This window comes from Eretmochelys imbricata, chromosome 11 (assembly GCF_965152235.1).
Source record: "Eretmochelys imbricata isolate rEreImb1 chromosome 11, rEreImb1.hap1, whole genome shotgun sequence".
In the NCBI taxonomy this organism is placed as follows: domain Eukaryota; kingdom Metazoa; phylum Chordata; order Testudines; family Cheloniidae; genus Eretmochelys; species Eretmochelys imbricata.
Genome location: NC_135582.1, coordinates 44,964,179 through 44,980,998, shown reverse-complemented (window position 1 = coordinate 44,980,998; position 16,820 = coordinate 44,964,179). Strand labels below are relative to the sequence as shown.

General features: G+C 42.0%; 1 protein-coding gene across 4 annotated transcripts in view; it reads right to left on the bottom strand.

The window, feature by feature from the left end:
* Positions 1-12,067: 12,067 nt before the first annotated feature.
* Positions 12,068-16,820, bottom strand: part of OSBPL6 (oxysterol binding protein like 6) — a 103,403-nt gene continuing 98,650 nt past the window's right edge. For all 4 annotated transcript variants that reach the window (XM_077829863.1, XM_077829864.1, XM_077829866.1 and 1 more), the window contains 4 exons: positions 16,246-16,390; positions 13,968-14,094; positions 13,106-13,228; positions 12,068-12,176 (listed from right to left, as the gene is read on the bottom strand). In XM_077829863.1, the coding sequence (XP_077685989.1) occupies positions 12,068-12,176; positions 13,106-13,228; positions 13,968-14,094; positions 16,246-16,390 (504 nt within the window). The remainder of the gene's footprint in view (positions 12,177-13,105; positions 13,229-13,967; positions 14,095-16,245; positions 16,391-16,820) is intronic.

Sequence of the window (16,820 nt, the reverse complement as noted above, 5' to 3'; positions counted from 1 at the left end):
TACTGCTCACATAGGTAAGGTGATCTCTACGCTGCACTGCAGTATGGACTACCAGGCCATGAACTCCCACGCGCATCAGAATGTTGTGCTCTAGCTGCCCAATGTGGATGCTGCTGGGGCAAACTAAATGGCACCTAGTTCACACTAACATAGTCCTGTTGAAGAGAACTACATAAATACAAACTAGCTACCTTTTAGTTCACACCAGTAGCATCCACATCAGGCAGTTGGAGTGCAACATTTTGGTGCATGCTGCAGTTCATATCCCTGTAGACTGCACTACGGCACAGTATATACAAGCCCTGAAGTTACTCATGTATATTCCTTGGACTGGGGTCCTGACCACATAATGAGGCAAGCCTGTTTTGTGGACTGACCTTACAGTCCTTTTTCAGACAACATGAACTAAATCAAAGGAGAGTTGTGCCAGAGAACAGATTGCAGGAAGGAAGTTCTTTACATTTGTGGTGTACATTCCTAAAAAAAGGGCTGCTATAAATTATTTTAAAATGTTTTAGTAGTACCTCACAAATCTGCCCTCTGCTAGTCTATACACTTTAGTAGTCACACAAAATACAGTGTGCTATTCTCACTCTTCAGCAAAGATTTAATAGCAGATTCTGTAGAGACGTCTTGTATTATTAAGAATTCCTTATTTTAACAAACTATTCTATAGTACATTAAGAATTCTGATCAATGACAACTGTCAAACTAAAAAAAGAATATTCTGTGATGCATTATTCTTTGGGGCTTTTTTTATTGCGTGTTCATCTCCTTACTCATTCCTAACATTCGGTAATTTGCAATGAGTGTCCCTATCATTAATGTGAATACGAGAGATTTTAGTAAGCCATACACGGGCTTCATGCTATTTTTTTTTAAATGATTTTTCCCTTTGATGAATGATATAGTGCTTATAATTAAACAAAATTAGGTCAGTGATAGCACCTGTAGGGTTCATAAAATGTAACTTTGCCTCATGAAGAATGGCATTAATGAAAAATTGAGACTTTTTCCAAACTTGGTGTCTGAAGTTATGCACTTAAACTAAAATCTGATTGTCACAAGGTACTGAACACACAAAGCTTCTGTTCCTGCTAATCATGGTATCAGTTATACACGCTCAACTCAGACTGATGTCAGTGGGAACTGCATACACAGACTGGGGGCATTATATGCCCATGTGATTAATAAGACAGTATTTAAGTAAAGTCGCAAAGAATGGTTCATTACTATTTTGGATATTATGGGCCAAATTCATCCATGGTGTAATGCTACTGAGATGAATGGGATTATGTTAGCACAATGAGATTAAATAGAGGTTATATAAAGAGATCAGAGAATCATAGAATATCAGGGTTGGAAGGGACCTGAGGAGGTCATCTAGCCAACCCCCTACTCAAAGCAGGACCAATCCCCAACTAAATCATCCCAGCCAGGGCTTTGTCAAGCCTAAACATCCCCCACTGCAACTTGAGACCATTACTCCTTGTTCTGTCATCTGCTACCACTGAGAACAGTCTAGATCCATCCTCTTTGGAACCCCCTTTCAGGTAGTTGAAAGCAGCTATCAAATCCCCCCTCATTCTTCTCTTCCGCAGACTAAACAATCCCAGTTCCCTCAGCCACTCCTCGTAAGTCATGTGTTCCAGTCCCCTAATCATTTTTGTTGCCCTCCGCTGGACGTTTTCCAATTTTTCCACATCCTTCTTGTAGTGTGGGGCCCAAAACTGGACACAGTACTCCAGATGAGGCCTCACCAATGTCGAATAGAGGGGAACGATCACGTCCCTCGATCTGCTGGCAATGCCCCTACTTATACATCCCAAAATGCCATTGGCCTTCTTGGCAATAAGGGCACACTGTTGACTCATATCCAGCTTCTTGTCCACTGTAACCCCTAGGTCCTTTTCTGCAGACCTGCTGCCTACCCATTCGGTCAGATGGAATATGCAATCTTGCAACAATGAACAGTTCTCCATTAGTCCATGCTTCTTTCTTTTAAAGTAAAAATAATGTGAATGACTACAAGATAAAAAAAAATATTCTTCGTCAAAACCTCCTAGACAAATAGCTTATATCTCAAGCACTCACAGGAAAACAAAATGCTAAAAGAGGAACTATTACATTGATGTATACATGAAAGAGCCCCATCCTGAGTGGTGTTGAGTGCCTTCAACTCCCACTGAAGCCAATGGGCATTGCAGGTGCTCAGCACCTCCGAGGATCAGAATCCAAGTTTCCCCAGTTGCTTTTACTTTCTACATGGTAAAGTTATATTTTCTCTCTTTAAGGCTCTTTTGAAATTCTCATTGACATTCTAATTAGTGATGAGCAAACCCTGAGACAGAGACAGCCTGAGCATTTTTTGATTACACCTGCAAATTTTTATTTTGCTAAGCCTCTCCAACCACAACACAATGAATTCCTATCTATCACTGTCACCCCACTGTGCACAATGCTAGTTTCTGGATTATGGATAGGGTGAGCCGGGTGGTTCTTTGAGATACGCCTCAGATATAATGGATGCATTTTACATGACTTAAAAAGTGTGTATGTGTGTGTTTGTGCTTTGTTTGGTACCCTTAGTCTTCTGCTGCAGAAGTGGAACCTAGTTGTTTGATCCTTTCAACCTTAGTGATCAGTTTACCCTGTTTTATAGTTTCATTTGAAACAGACTTTTTAAAATGAAAGCTGAGACTCTCCTTTACATTTCTAGTGTTTACAATAAGGAGAAATCACAGCCTTCTCAGGGACCCAAAGACCTCAACAGATTCTCAGATTCGGAAAGGTTTGGATGAGCACTATAATATCTGTATGTTTATCTGAACTTTTTGAGAAAAGCTGAATGTACTGAGATTTCTGCTCATCTCCAGCTGCCGTAAAAAGTCTCAGGCCAGACCCAACATCCTACTTATACCTTTAATGTATTCTTTACAAACTGGACCACATTAAACCCTATTACATTCCTATAGGGCTTATTCTCATTGTCTCTATGACCCGTTCATTCTCAATTTCCCCTTAACCAGCTTCTCTTTCCTCTACCATTTTAGAATTCCCCGTTATCTTTGCCCTTGATGTAAATCTTGCTGTCAGCTGCTAATGTGATCCTATACTCTACACTGCTTTTCTTTGGCATGGATTGTATTCTGAAGCACTTTAGGCAAATACTATGGGCCCCAAGATCACAGTATCACAGAACTCTGAAGGCACTACTAGTAGCATGAAAACTAGGTGAGCATTTTAAGGATGGAGAGGAGGTAGTGGGGCTAGCAGAATAGGTGTGTGGGAAGGGGAACAATTTATTCAGGCAGACATATGGCCTGAAGTACAGAATAGGATAATAGTGAGATAAGGGGAAAGAAAGATGGGTAGGTGAGAAAAAAAATCATGCATAGCTAAGACAGAAGAGAGAGGAAGGCAGTATTTCTGGATGGTTCAATATTTTCTTTGGAACTAGTCCTTCAATCCCTAATGTAAACTCTTTTATCAAGGCTTCATCAGCAGCGTTTCTTACTGGAAATTCTTCATAATTTAAACTTCATATTCTTTATGCATCAATATTTTACTGCTGCTAGCATGGGGGTAAGTGGAGTTCTAGCTAGTTACTATGGCATACGTTTCTTCAGTCAAGCAGAAGCATGAATTGAGGAAAAAACAAGGTAATATACCTTCTTCTTCAAGTGCTGGTCCCTATATGGATTCCAAATGTGTGTGCACATGTGAGCCATGCACTGGAGCCAAAAGATTCTGTAGCAGCGTCCATTGACCGGCACATGCATTGTACGTCCACCTCATATTTGCAGCTGAGGCTACAACAGGCCATGCAGGGTCGACACCATTCCACTTCCCTCTTATTGCCGCATGGCTAGAGTCAGAACCCCTGTCCATTCGCACCCTCAGCTTTGTGAGAGTGTGATTTCTTGTCTGTTTGCTACGTGTAGATATTTGTATACAGTTGTTCATAGTGTTATCTAGTTGTACTCAGTGGTGGATTAACACACAGGCACACGGGGCTCAAGCCCAGGGGCCCCAGCCAATTTGGGGGCCCCTACAAAAATCTTGTGTTTATTTTTAGCTGTTTTTGAATTTTAAGTACATAAGCTAAAATATTTTTCCAGGGTTTTTGCTTTTAAATATGTAGTATGTATGATTCTTTTTCAGTCACTTCTCAACAAACTTTGAGACACTCCTGTTGCAATATGCAAATGACCTGCCACATGATTGGTCAGATGCCAACAGTTTCCGTTAGAATTGACAGACAGTAAAAAAGAATCTTACCGCCCCTGTATTTGTTTAGGAAACCCAAACAAGTACGGCTTGGTGTCACTTAAGAAGGAGTGTTAAGAGAAAGCTGAAACAAGCAAAGGAGGTTAAAGAAGTTGCTTTGCTACAAAAGATACTGATAATAAATCAATACTTCAAGGAGAGAGAGAGAAAGGAGAAACAGTGGATAAAGATGACAAGGTTGGTTTGACAGCCACTATTGCTGGCAGTGGTGGCCTTGGCCTTCAAGAGGAGGAAACTATAGATCAGGACCTGCCAGAGGCAGGCAAGCCAGGACTGAGTTATGCAGGTGAGACAAATGCAATGCAATCAGATGAATTTAGCAGTGATTGTGCCTTGTGGAATAACATTGATGAAAATTTCAGGAGTTTTTTGGATTGCTATGGGTTCATCTGCTTCTTGTCAAAACAAAAACGTTAAAAATTTCTCTGCTTCTGCTCGGGTGACTGGACAGAAGAAGTGTTGGCTGTCTGAAGACCTATTCTCTTGTCAGCTGCACAACAGTGAATCTGTTATGTGAGACTGCTTATTTACTCACTGGAAATGTTTACTGCTTTGCCTGCAAACTTCTTTCAACCAAAACATATGCCTTTATTGAACAATTGAGTGATCGGGAACACCCTGCATGTTTTTCTGAACACGAGAAAAGCTTGGCCCACTGAAATTGTATGCTGGCATGGATACGGCACGCAAAGGCAACAGGTACAGTTGGTGTGGGCCTAGCTCAGCAGTTTCAGGCAGAATGTCAGTACTGGAGAGATGTCCTTAAGCATGTTGTAGCAGTTATTAAGTTCTTAAGTGAGCATGGACTCACGTTCCATTGCCACAATGGAATAACTTTGGGACACTGTTCTTAAAAGGGTTTAAAATGACCAGCTTGCAGTTACAGAAAAGTGACATCAACCTGAATGCAGTAGTTCAGTTACTGCAATCACTAGAATCATTTGTGGCTTCTCTATGAGAAGAATTTGAGAACTTTGAAAATGCTGCTAAAAACACATGCAAGACTCTTTCACAGAAATATCAAAGTGATCCAACTCTCAAAAACCAAAACAGCAGATGACTCGGGACAACCTGAGGTTTTATTTGAGGGAATATAAAAGTTTCACACTGAGACTTTTTCGGTTGTAATCGACCAGTTATTAAGCTTGTCTTCATTGCCAGCTGGATGCATATAGGTTGTTGAATGACCGCTTTGGAGTACTATTTGAAAACAACTTGCTGGACATTTCTGACATTCACAAGTGCACCACTGAACTTGCTGCAGTTTACCCCAGTGACTTGGAACAAAAATTTTCCCAATGAACTCATACAGTTCAAATTCTTTGTACAAATGAAAGTTTTCAGGCAAAGCGACCTTCAATCGATATTCCCTAATGTGAATGTTGCTCTCAGAATTTTCCTGACCCTACCAGTTACAAATTGTGAAGGAGAATGTACGTTTTCGAAGATGGCAAGGATAAAAAATGAACTGAGATCAACAATGCAGTAAAAGCATCGGAATGCATTATCTCTAATGACAATTGAGTCAGAACTGGTTTGACAAATAGACTTTGGTGACATTATACTTGTATTAGAGACTATTGGCTTGGCCTGTATGTTTTTCTTGTAGTTTACCACAGTGAGCGATGTTAAAAAAAATGTTTTAATGTTTCATTGCTACTCAGATAACAGGGAGGATATTCACAGGTGTTAATAGTTCTTAAATAAGAGTCTACAAGAGCACTAAAGTTTTAACATTATTTCATTTCGAGTTATTTTACATATATTGCATGCATCTAAGCCAAACCATATTTCCAAAACCATATTCATTTTCTATGTAGAAAAATTGAGCAGTTAATTTAGGCATACTGAACTGGGATATGATTTGCTTTATTATTAATGCAGTGTGTAAACACTGAATGGAGTCTTTGTATTAATGCATTTTGATACATTTGTGTTTTTAATGGGATGTGGAAGACCCAAATGTTCTTTGTGCCCAGGGCCCCAATAAATCTTAATCCACCTCCGACTGTAGCTTCCAGTTCACAGGTAGTTGGTGTAGTTTTCTTTCTTCGCCCTCAGAGGCGGGGGGAACCCCAAACGGGACAATGCCCTGGAATCCAGGCTTCCAGAACTGTGCCTCCTGCCTGCACCCATTTTCACCAGGGCTGTAATGCTCAGGATGGCCCACATCGCCACCCAATGTGCAATCTGTAAATCCTTCCTGCCACGGACGCAGGAGTCCTGAGAACTTTGACTTCGGGAGTTCCTCATGGAAGAGGCCATGTGCCCATGGGTGCATTCCCATCTGAGACCGGTGAAACTGCTGATGCACCAGCTGTCAGAGATGGTCAGCGCGCTACTGAGCATCTCTCAGGCACAGATCCCAATGGCACCGCGAAAGCCGAACAAGCCTGCCATGAGCAGAAGAAACAGGGCCACGGACATAAGGGCAGATCCCTGTCCAGGACTGTCCAAAAATGCGGCATTGCCTCTCCAAGCAGTGAAAAGTCAGGTGAGAAGTCACATGTCGACCTGGCTGCTCCAGCTCCAAGCTCCCCCGGCTCAAGGGTAAGGACAAGCGCCTGTGGAAGCCAACAGTACAAGTGCCAGCTCCGATCACTGCACTGGCACCTGCAAGCCTACTGCCTGTACTGCCAATGCCGCCTGGACCCTCGGGGTCATCCCATGCAACTCCTCGTACTTCTAGCCGCCTTAACCCGCTGATGTCTACTGAAGAACTGCTGCTCCTGTACCCTGGTTCTCCTCTGCTTCCTGGACCACTGAACATCTCTGTCCTTCCTGGCAGATGAACCATTATTGCTGCTGCTGGAGTGGTGCATCACTTTTCCCCACCTCGACCCTCTGGTACCAATGGCACCGCCATTGCTGGAACTGTCCCCCAAGTTCGAGGGCTTCATTCTCGCCGGCCCCACAACAGAATTCAGAGTTATGGCACAGACCTCCTCACTTGCCCCCTTATGATCCTGGTGCAGACCACCCATGCTCGGAGACCCTTACTACTGGTCACCTTAAGATCCTTACCAAGCATGTCCTGCCCTGTCTGTAGCTTCGTACCAGCTGTCCCCAGTGTGCCCTCTGTGTATGGGAAGGAGGAAGGAGAGATGGAACCGGGACTGCCAGTTCTCACAGTGGCCTGTTCCTTCCCAGATGAGGCACTCATTCCGACCTCTCTGTCCCCACCAGACGACTGCCACCAATATCAGGAACTATTACACAGCACCAATGGCTGGACATCCTCCAACCCCAGGTATCCTCATGGATGGTTCTCCCCATTAACGAGGCTATCCTGCAACCAGCTCAGATGATATGACAGACCTCTGCCTCCTGAGCCCCTGACCCGAAGAGAGCAGAGAGATGGTACTTTGTCCCCGCCAAAGGCGTGGAGTTTCTCTTTACTCGCCCACCCCTAACTCCTTGGTGGTCTGGCTCTCAACATGAAGGACACCTATTTCCACATCGATATTCACCCAGCCCCATTGCAAGTTCTTCCTCTTCACACTGGGGCACAGCCACTGCCAATTCCAAGTCCTGCCCTTTGGCACAGCGATGGCTCCACACATATAAGTCTTCGCTGTTGTAGCAACACAGATGTGCAGTCTCAGCTACTCTGGTTTCCCTTACCTGGAAGAATGGCTCCTTGTTGCACTTTCCCACCCCCGCCTACTCTCCGCCATCCTCTACCCTCCATGCATCTCTCAGGGTCTGCTTCAACAAGGAGAAGTCAGTCCTCATCCCTACCTAGACGATAGACTTTACTGGGGCTTGGCTTGACTTCATCGCAGCATGGGCCTTCCTTCTGGCTGACTACTTCGCCACCATCATGAATCAAATTGCAGGACTGCGCTGCAACCCCCGCATCACTATCTGCTGCTGCTTCCCCCTTCTTGGACATCTGACAGTGTGCACCTCAGTTATGCCACATGCCCGTCTTCACATGCGTTGCCTGCAGCTTGGCTCCTCTCTGTCAACAGACCACAATGTGACCACCTGGACAGCAAGATCCTGATTCCCCAGCTGGCACTGCTGTCCTTCATCTGGTGGACCAACTCCACTCACGTGCTGGTCAGTACTCCCTTCAAGCCACCCACACACAAACCAGGCTCACAACAGATACCTCCCTCACGGGTGGGGGTGCTTTCTAGGCAGCCACACCACGCACAGCATCTGGATGCCTTGAGAAGCCAGGATGCACTTAAACCTCATAGAGCTGCGTTCAGTCTATCTCACCTGCCAGACATTTCTTCCCCACATACAGGCCAAACACATCCAATTGCTCTCTGACAACACTGCAGTGGTGGTCTACATCAACAAACAGGGCGGGGCAAGAACTCCCTCCCTCTGTCCATCCATCTCTTGAACTAGAGCATCAAACATCAGGTCACAGTCCAGGCTATGTATCTCCCTGGCACCCACCAATGTGCTCAGTAGGATGCTCTACCTGAATCACGAGTGGGAACTGCACGACAACACCCTCTGGTACCTTTTCCACAAGTGGGGCACACTGTGATGGGATTTCTACGCCACTCGTGAGAACCACAAACTTCCACTTTACTGTTCCAGGGGAGCTGTGCAGGAGGACTCGCAGGGCGATGCCCTTTTCCTCCCTGGATGGACTCTCTCCACTCCGCCTTTCCCATATCCCCCTCCCGCAAATCCTACGCAAGATTCGCCGGGATCGAGCCATGTTTTGGCCCCGCCAGTTTTGGTTCATGGACCTCCTGAACCTCTCCACCCGAATGTCACCTCACCTCCACACACTACCTGATCTCCTCACACAGGACTGGGGCCAACTCTGACATCCCAAACCTGGCCATCTTCACCCCACAGCTTGGTTTTTGGACGGAGCTTGGAGATAGACAGAGCATGCTCCACCCCTGTGTGACATATCCTCACCCAGAGAAAGCGGTTATCCACCATAACCTGCTTGTGATGTTATTGACATGAACTGTGACCGTATAGATCATTGTTGCAACCATTGTTGGTCCCCTATAGATGCACCAAACCTTGTACAAAGGAGGTAAAGTAAGGTGTCTATGGAAAGGTTGTAATTTGCTGGTTATGCTTATGCTGATACTACCTCTTACACCTCTTCCAGCTGCTTCCCAAGCTCCATCACCTCTTTCTTCTCTGGGTTTGACCCTCATCCATACCCCAAAGTCATCTGAGGTGAGCTGAACAGGCTGGATTTGAATCTTGTTACATATAGCTTGACATTTCTCAAGCGAAAAAACTGTTGCCCATACTGTTTGGGAAGGGGCGAGGGAACAGAAGAGGAGTCAAAGGACTCATATCGACTGGTTTTTTGTCCTTTCTCTTTCCCTTTTTTTGCCTTTTTAACATTTTTAGAGTGCTGTGGGAGTGCTGAAGCTCTGCTTCAGCTTTGGTGTGGCCTTTTGTGGCTTACCTTCCTCAGGGTCTGGAGCCCTCTGAAGAGGTCTTCCTCATAATCCTCCCTCACTGGGTCCCATTTCCCAGGGGAAGGCGGGAATTCTTGTCCAACCCTTCCTGGTTAGCTTGGGAGGAAAGGCCCTGCTTCTTTCCCCAGGGTGCTCAGGATCCACTTTAAGATTTGGATGGAGGGACTGGTGGCCCCGCAAGCCTCTCCTCTTTGTTCTGCAAGGGTCTTCTGTTACTTATCCCTGACTCAAGTGATCAGGGTCCTCCTTGCTTTTAGAGCTTCTCCCTGCTCTGCACTGGGAGTTCTGGTACATTTTTCCCCAGTTGAAGCCACAGTTGCCTTGGTGGGAAGAATACCCCACCTACCTTTTCGATTAGCAGCCCTCGGCCCTAATGGAATTAGGGTTGGTTGGCTGGGTGCAGGCTGAACACAACTCACTGTCTGCCGAGCCTGGGAAGGCTGCCTCACAAACAGAGCACTGCTTGGCTTTACCCCTGTGTTTTCTTGGCTGCTCTGCCATGCTTACATAGCGGCAGAAGAGCCAACAGGGAAACACTGCAGTGGATGCTCAGCGAGGGTTAAACTACTGAAGGTGTAACTGACCCAGGAAGGAGGAGGAAAGGGGAAGAGGAGAACACTGCTCCCCACTGCCCCAAAACTGGGCAGAAACAACTCAAATTGAAAGGTAAGGGTGAGCGCAAGAGAAACCAACACCATCTGCTGCCATGGAGGCAGAGAACCCGGTGGTAAGAAGGAGCAGAGGGATCCTGTCCAGAGCATGAGGCACCAAAACACTGATCTGCCTCCACGAAGCTGCAGAGAGAGAAGAGAAGCCCAGATGTGCAGCATTGTGGGAAATGCTGAGCTGCAGAAAAAGTAAATATACCATGTATATGCGAAAAGATGTGAGACATGTGTACACATAGAAGTGTCATCAGGACATTCAGAAGATGTCTACAGGTAAATGTAATTTACTTAAACACCAGATGCATTAATAGAAGACTAGATCCCATAGTATGGAATAAAATTTTTTATCTAATAAAACTTTCTTTAATAATATTTGCCCTCTGTGGTTATGCATTTCAGTCATTTTTTCAGATAGGAAGTGCCCAGCCTCCTTTCCATAGACATTGAACTGTGGCATGAAAACATTTAAGAGTCCTGTTTCTCAATCAAAAACTATAGAATCACCTTATGAAAAACTGTAAAAATTAATTTTGCATAAAAGCTATTTTGACAACACAAAAAGCCATTAACCCAGCATGCATGAGTGCCTCTACCCATCCCCCAAACAAATTCAGCTAAGAAATTCAAGTTGGGAGCGGACACAGACAAACGGACCAGTAAAGTATAGTGTGCATGATAGAAAGTGCCCATTATGTTTATAGTGCTATCCAGCGCCTGGAGAGAAACCAGAAAACCTCCTATTAAATCCTTCTGTGTTTCTAACACTGTTGCAAAGCTACAGTGAATTCTAATTGTATAAACAGTTATGGGGAAATGTGAGAAAGTGTGAGGCCATGTCAAATCAGTGGCACATATGATAAATATATCACAGCATTACGCATGTTGGATATGAATTTTCTGACTAGCAACCCAGATGCATTTACCAAAACTGTCACAAAGTTAGCTAGTTTTCCTGTTTCAGTCTGATTACATAACCAGCTTCGCAAAGCTAAAGCATGTACAGCAGGTCACTTTCTCTTCTCATCAGTTTAGGTGGATTTTATTTTTAATAATACATGATCGCCAATATTTAGAATATGAATAAAATCTGCTGCTCACACAAGCCTAAGAATACATATTTTAAAATGACTTATTGGATATCTTCATGTTTTGTTTAAGGCATGAACAATGGCATATGAATGGGAACAGCTTCCAGAAAAGCATTATGTCTTTTTGACAAGGCCAGTCCAAGCACATCCCACTAAAGGACTAGCCTCAAGCTGGAAATGATAGACTGTTGTAACACAAGAGTTTTTAACAAAATAAGTTAAAACAAAATTTTTTTTTCTTGCATTTTGTTTGTTTGTTGTTACTCTCAATGTCTGTTTTAAGCACCAGTTGCAATTTTGTGTATTACAACCTCTTCTGAACAACTTTGGATAATGTATCTGCTTCCTTTGTTTTGCATTTTAAATACATGAAACTTTAAAGGTTATTTTTAAATGGCTGCTGCAAAATAAAAAGGATCCAAAAGTGGTCAGGGACCTGGTCTAATGCACTTTCGAAAGTCCATTATAAAGATGAATATAAAAGCAAATGGTAGGTTTTCTGTAGACCCACAAACCACATTTAGCTATAAGAAACATATTGTGCATAGTTATTAATTTTTTCTTCAGAGAGTGATATGTTTACTAGATCTACATTCTCAGTTTACCAGAGTATGGGGGTTTCTACTTTACTAAAGCCAGGATCCTTTCGCAGTTCCCAATAGGTGTCATTAGAAACCCAGCTCTCTCTTTGATTAGCATCGATAACTTTTCTGCAAAAGCAAAAAAAGACAAAACAAACCCAGATGAAAATTGTCTTAATAAAGGTTTGATTTAATATTTTAAAAGGATAAAGCATAAACATCAGAGATTTAAAAATAAACAATTTCATAACCTGTGTTAAAGGTGAAGGCATTTTAGAATATCTAAGGATCCAATTCTACCATCTGATTCATAGAACCCTGCACCCATGTGAAGCCCTATTGACTTCAATGGACTCTGTGTGTCTGTATGTGTCCAACCATGTAGATGAAATTGCAAGTTGGGAGCCTGATTTACTTCCACCATTTGTGCTGTTTGTTTCCTTTCTGCATTTCACTCATTTTCTACAATAAAATTATGCCAATCATTTTCACCAGTTAAGGGAATGTTTTAATTAAAACAAACAAACAAAAAAAAACCACACTACCTCTCCCCGCAAAAACAAAACAAAAACCAGAGTAATTACAATTTGAAAAACGACCTTAAAAATTCTGTTCAAGTTGTTTTAAACCTTCTTTCCACCACCACTTTCTTTTTTGAAATTACACAGCTAAATTTAGGACAAAAATGAGTTGATACATTTCCTTTGGTATTTCCTTCTCCACTATTAAGTTTGAGGCACATTGGCAGGGTGATCTGAAGAAATTTTTAAGGCTATTGCCCACGTCTTACTTCTCTTGTGGACTAACTGGGAACGTCAGCTTCCTAGTTTGGTTAACCAGTATTAAATTAATTTAAAAATATGTTAAAATTGCTTCAGATACGGGTCAGAGATCCGAAAATATTTCTTGGAATTGGATTGTTTCCATCTTTTCACTTCTTTATTACACTACCCTGGGCCTGCCTATTTAAGAGGCAGATGCCCTCTGCATTGACCTCTTATGTTGGTGGCTGCACAGAAAACAAATTATAGACTTATTACTGAAATCACTTTACTCACTTAAAAAATTTTGGTTTGTATTCAATGTTGTTCTCCTCCATGTTCCGCCTTCGACTTCTCTGGAGTTCCTCTATTCTTTGCTTTTCTGTGGCTGCTGCTTCTACATTTCCTTCTTCCAAAAGTCTATACAGATAACAATGGATCTTTTAGTAAATATACAATCTCATCTTCTGTAAAAGCACATTGTGTAACAACATTGCCAGAAAAACATTCATCCCAGAAAACAAGGCCAGAAGCCTAGAAAAGCTATTTGTCCTTGAAAAGAGCTAATGAGTTCTATGCACCAGCTTTAAGGCCATTCAAAAAGTAAAATTATTTAATTTATACTTCGGAATCTGAAATATAATTTCTTAGTCTTGTTTACATTTTCAGCTCCTCAGAGCAAGCCTCCTACTCTCTGCACAAACAACAGGATAGGATCCTTCCCTAGCATGCAAGAGAATAATAAGAAACAAGAATCGCTGATATGCTGGCTCACCAGCTACACATGCATGACCTATAGTGAGGCATGTGCATCTCTCCAGCTATCATATGATACTGCCAACAGCAAGTACTACCAATGGGCAAACATTGCTTCTATTCATGGGAGTAGGAAAGGACACGCCAGAGCATGTATTTGCTGGAACTTTCTGGAATTCTTCCTCTGCCAGAAGAATCCCCATAGCACCAGGATCTCTGTATGCTTCCCTTTCCTGAGCTGGATAAGCCAAGACTTTTACTGTAACATTTAACATTTTCTTTTCTAGCAAAATCAAAGGCATAGCACATATTATAGTGCAGATCTGGGAAAAATTCAATGCTGGGGTTCAAACTCTGCCATAAAACAATCATAAATATTAAACATATAAATGAGCTTTCTTGCCTCTGATCTGGCCTGAATCGTGCATCTGTTGTTGGAAGAATATCTTTCAATACAGGATCTAACTCATTGAGTTCAATAGCGAACCTTGTAAAGCCATAATAACGTTCATAGTGGGTTGGCATGGAGCCTGTATAAACATATTTAAGAAAGAAAAATGCTTATTTTACTATTTTTATAAACACATACACAGAGCCCAATGAATTTATGAAGCTATAATAGACAATAAAATATTTATACATTCTAATTCCTTTATTTGATATAATTTTAAAATGTATCAAATATTATTTTCTAGGTAGAACGTCTTTCATTTAATATGAATGGTAACTTATTACACAGTAGAGTTATTTACATAACAGATCAAGACTTTTAAAATCTTTCTTTGCTTTTGGGAAATATCTGAAATATTTCTTCTTTCAAGTTAAAAAATAAATCAGTCTCCACAAAAGCAAATTTACTGGGTCTCCCTCCAAATGTTGGTACCTAAACAGGTTCATAGTGTGTGATTCACCATTGCCCTACGGCTCCTCTCCACCAGTGCAAAATGGGTGTAAAATGCCATCAAATTAGAATAGGGACTATTTACACTCTGTGATGTTATCTGATAAAATATGACCATGTAGATCATTGCTGCCATCACTGTTATATAATTACTACAAATCTTGTACAAAATGTGGCATGTAAGATGTCTATGGAAAGGATATGATTCACTGAATATGATTATGCTATCTTTATTCATGTATCATTTTTGTATTTCAAGTTATGAGTATTGGCTCTATAACTGGATTTCAAATGTTTGCTCCTGGGATAACTGCCACAAGGTATTTAGCCTGCACATCTTGAAGGGACTATTCAAATTAAGTGGCTCATCAAGGAACACTTAACTCACAATGGACCATGGGAGACACCTATCTGCACTTAATGGACTTTCCTGCTATGACTAAGCGAAATTATGCAGGGACATGTGACTTGCCCAGGTGACTCCAAACTCCATCTTTTACCTGTAATTTTCCACTAGGTGTGCTAAGAGCTTTGTTTGAAACAATGGATTTCCCTCCACATGTCAGAAGCTATAAAAGGCCCTGGAAACATCTCCATTTGGCCTCTTTCCTGCTCCAGCCACTTTCCTGCTCAAATCTCTGGACTTATATTAACGGGAGCATTCTAAACAAGGATTTGGAAGCAACCAGAGACTTGACTTAAGCCAGCAGTTTATTTCATCACTGCGACAAGCCCAAACCAAGAACTTTGCAATTATTGTATAGCATTTGATTCCTTTAACCAATTTTAACTCTCACCTTTCTTTTTTTTTTATAAACAAACCTTTAGATTTTAGATATTAAAGGATAGGCAATAGCATGATTATTGGGTAGGATATGAGTTATATATTGACCAGGGTGTGTGGCTGGTCCTTCGGGATCAGAAGAACCTTTCATTTGATGAAACTGGTTGTAAGGAACCACTCATCATTAAGTCTAGTGTTTTTGGTGATGATACAAGGGCTGGAATGCCTAAGGAAACAGCTGTAATCTGATTTCTTGTTAGCCAGTGTGGTGAAACAAAAGTTTACTTTTGTTGCTGGTCTGGTATATCTTAAGGGAAAATAACCACCAGTTTTGGGGTGTATCTGCCCTATTTCTCAGCAGTTTGTCCTGAATTTGCTATTCTCAGTTGTGACCCACAAAGGCACAGCTACACACCCACTTTGCTCTAGAGTAAGGGGGTGCATGGTAATGGTGGTTTGAACCCTCATTGTCTCTTTAAGCAAGTAAGCAATTTTTAAGAAACTTAAGTCAATGGGAACCGCAAGTGCGCACTATCTTTGAAAACCAGACCATTAGGGCAATAAGGGATTGACATGAACCTGTTTCTCCTTTCACTTATACTGGTTTTACACCAATGTAATTTCGTTTAATCCAATGAAGATATCCTCCTCTCACAGCTGTGCAGATCAGGGTAAGGCTAACATTTACATTTTCCTTTCTCCAAAATCAAATTATTTCCTCAGATTATGTTTCCAACATGATAAATACCCGTGACCAAATTTTAGCCTCAGATTTGGAGTAAAATCTAAAAAATGACTCATGAGATGGAGCACACAAACTTTTTAGATACTTTTACATTTATAATAAAAGATACCGATAGCTGCTCTGCCAATTCCTCATTATTTATCTAGCTGTATATTCTGTTTCTCCGTTTGTATTTAAAAAGGGAGGCTAAAAGCAGCTTTTCACGAGACTAAAGCCACCTGAAGGATTTCAGTTGACCAGAATTTTCTTACCTGGTCTCCATATACATTTTGCTGAAGGTGCAACCCCACAGTACAGCCCTTCATGCCACTTTCCAAAGAGGCGATGCACCACCTTTCCTTCTTGGTCCATGACAATCCCTTGGACTTCATTTACATTTGAATTCCAATAATTCACCTGAAAATGTACCAAAGTGAAAAAAGTGAACAAAGTTGATTTCCTTGTCACACTGTATATCACACTATCCCACTGCATACTTCTTCTAAAAATTGTGACACGTAAAAGTCAACTGCGGCCAGATCCTCAACAGAGGAAAATTAGAGGCTATTAATTTCTTGAAATTGAAGACATGCATAAGGATATGACATCTTTGCAATTCTGCTACAAAAATTATCTCAGCAAATCTATACAGAATTAGCTTGCCTAGCAGACGTCTACCCTGTTTAGATTATAAAGTCTTAATGGGCTGTGACTCCATCATTAGGTATCTTTTTTCCAGTACCCGGCACATTGTTGGCACGTCAGGAATTAGAATTTAGTCCAATTAAATATCATTTACATTAAAACACAAAACAGAAAATGGCAGCCTGGAACATTCTGGAACAAC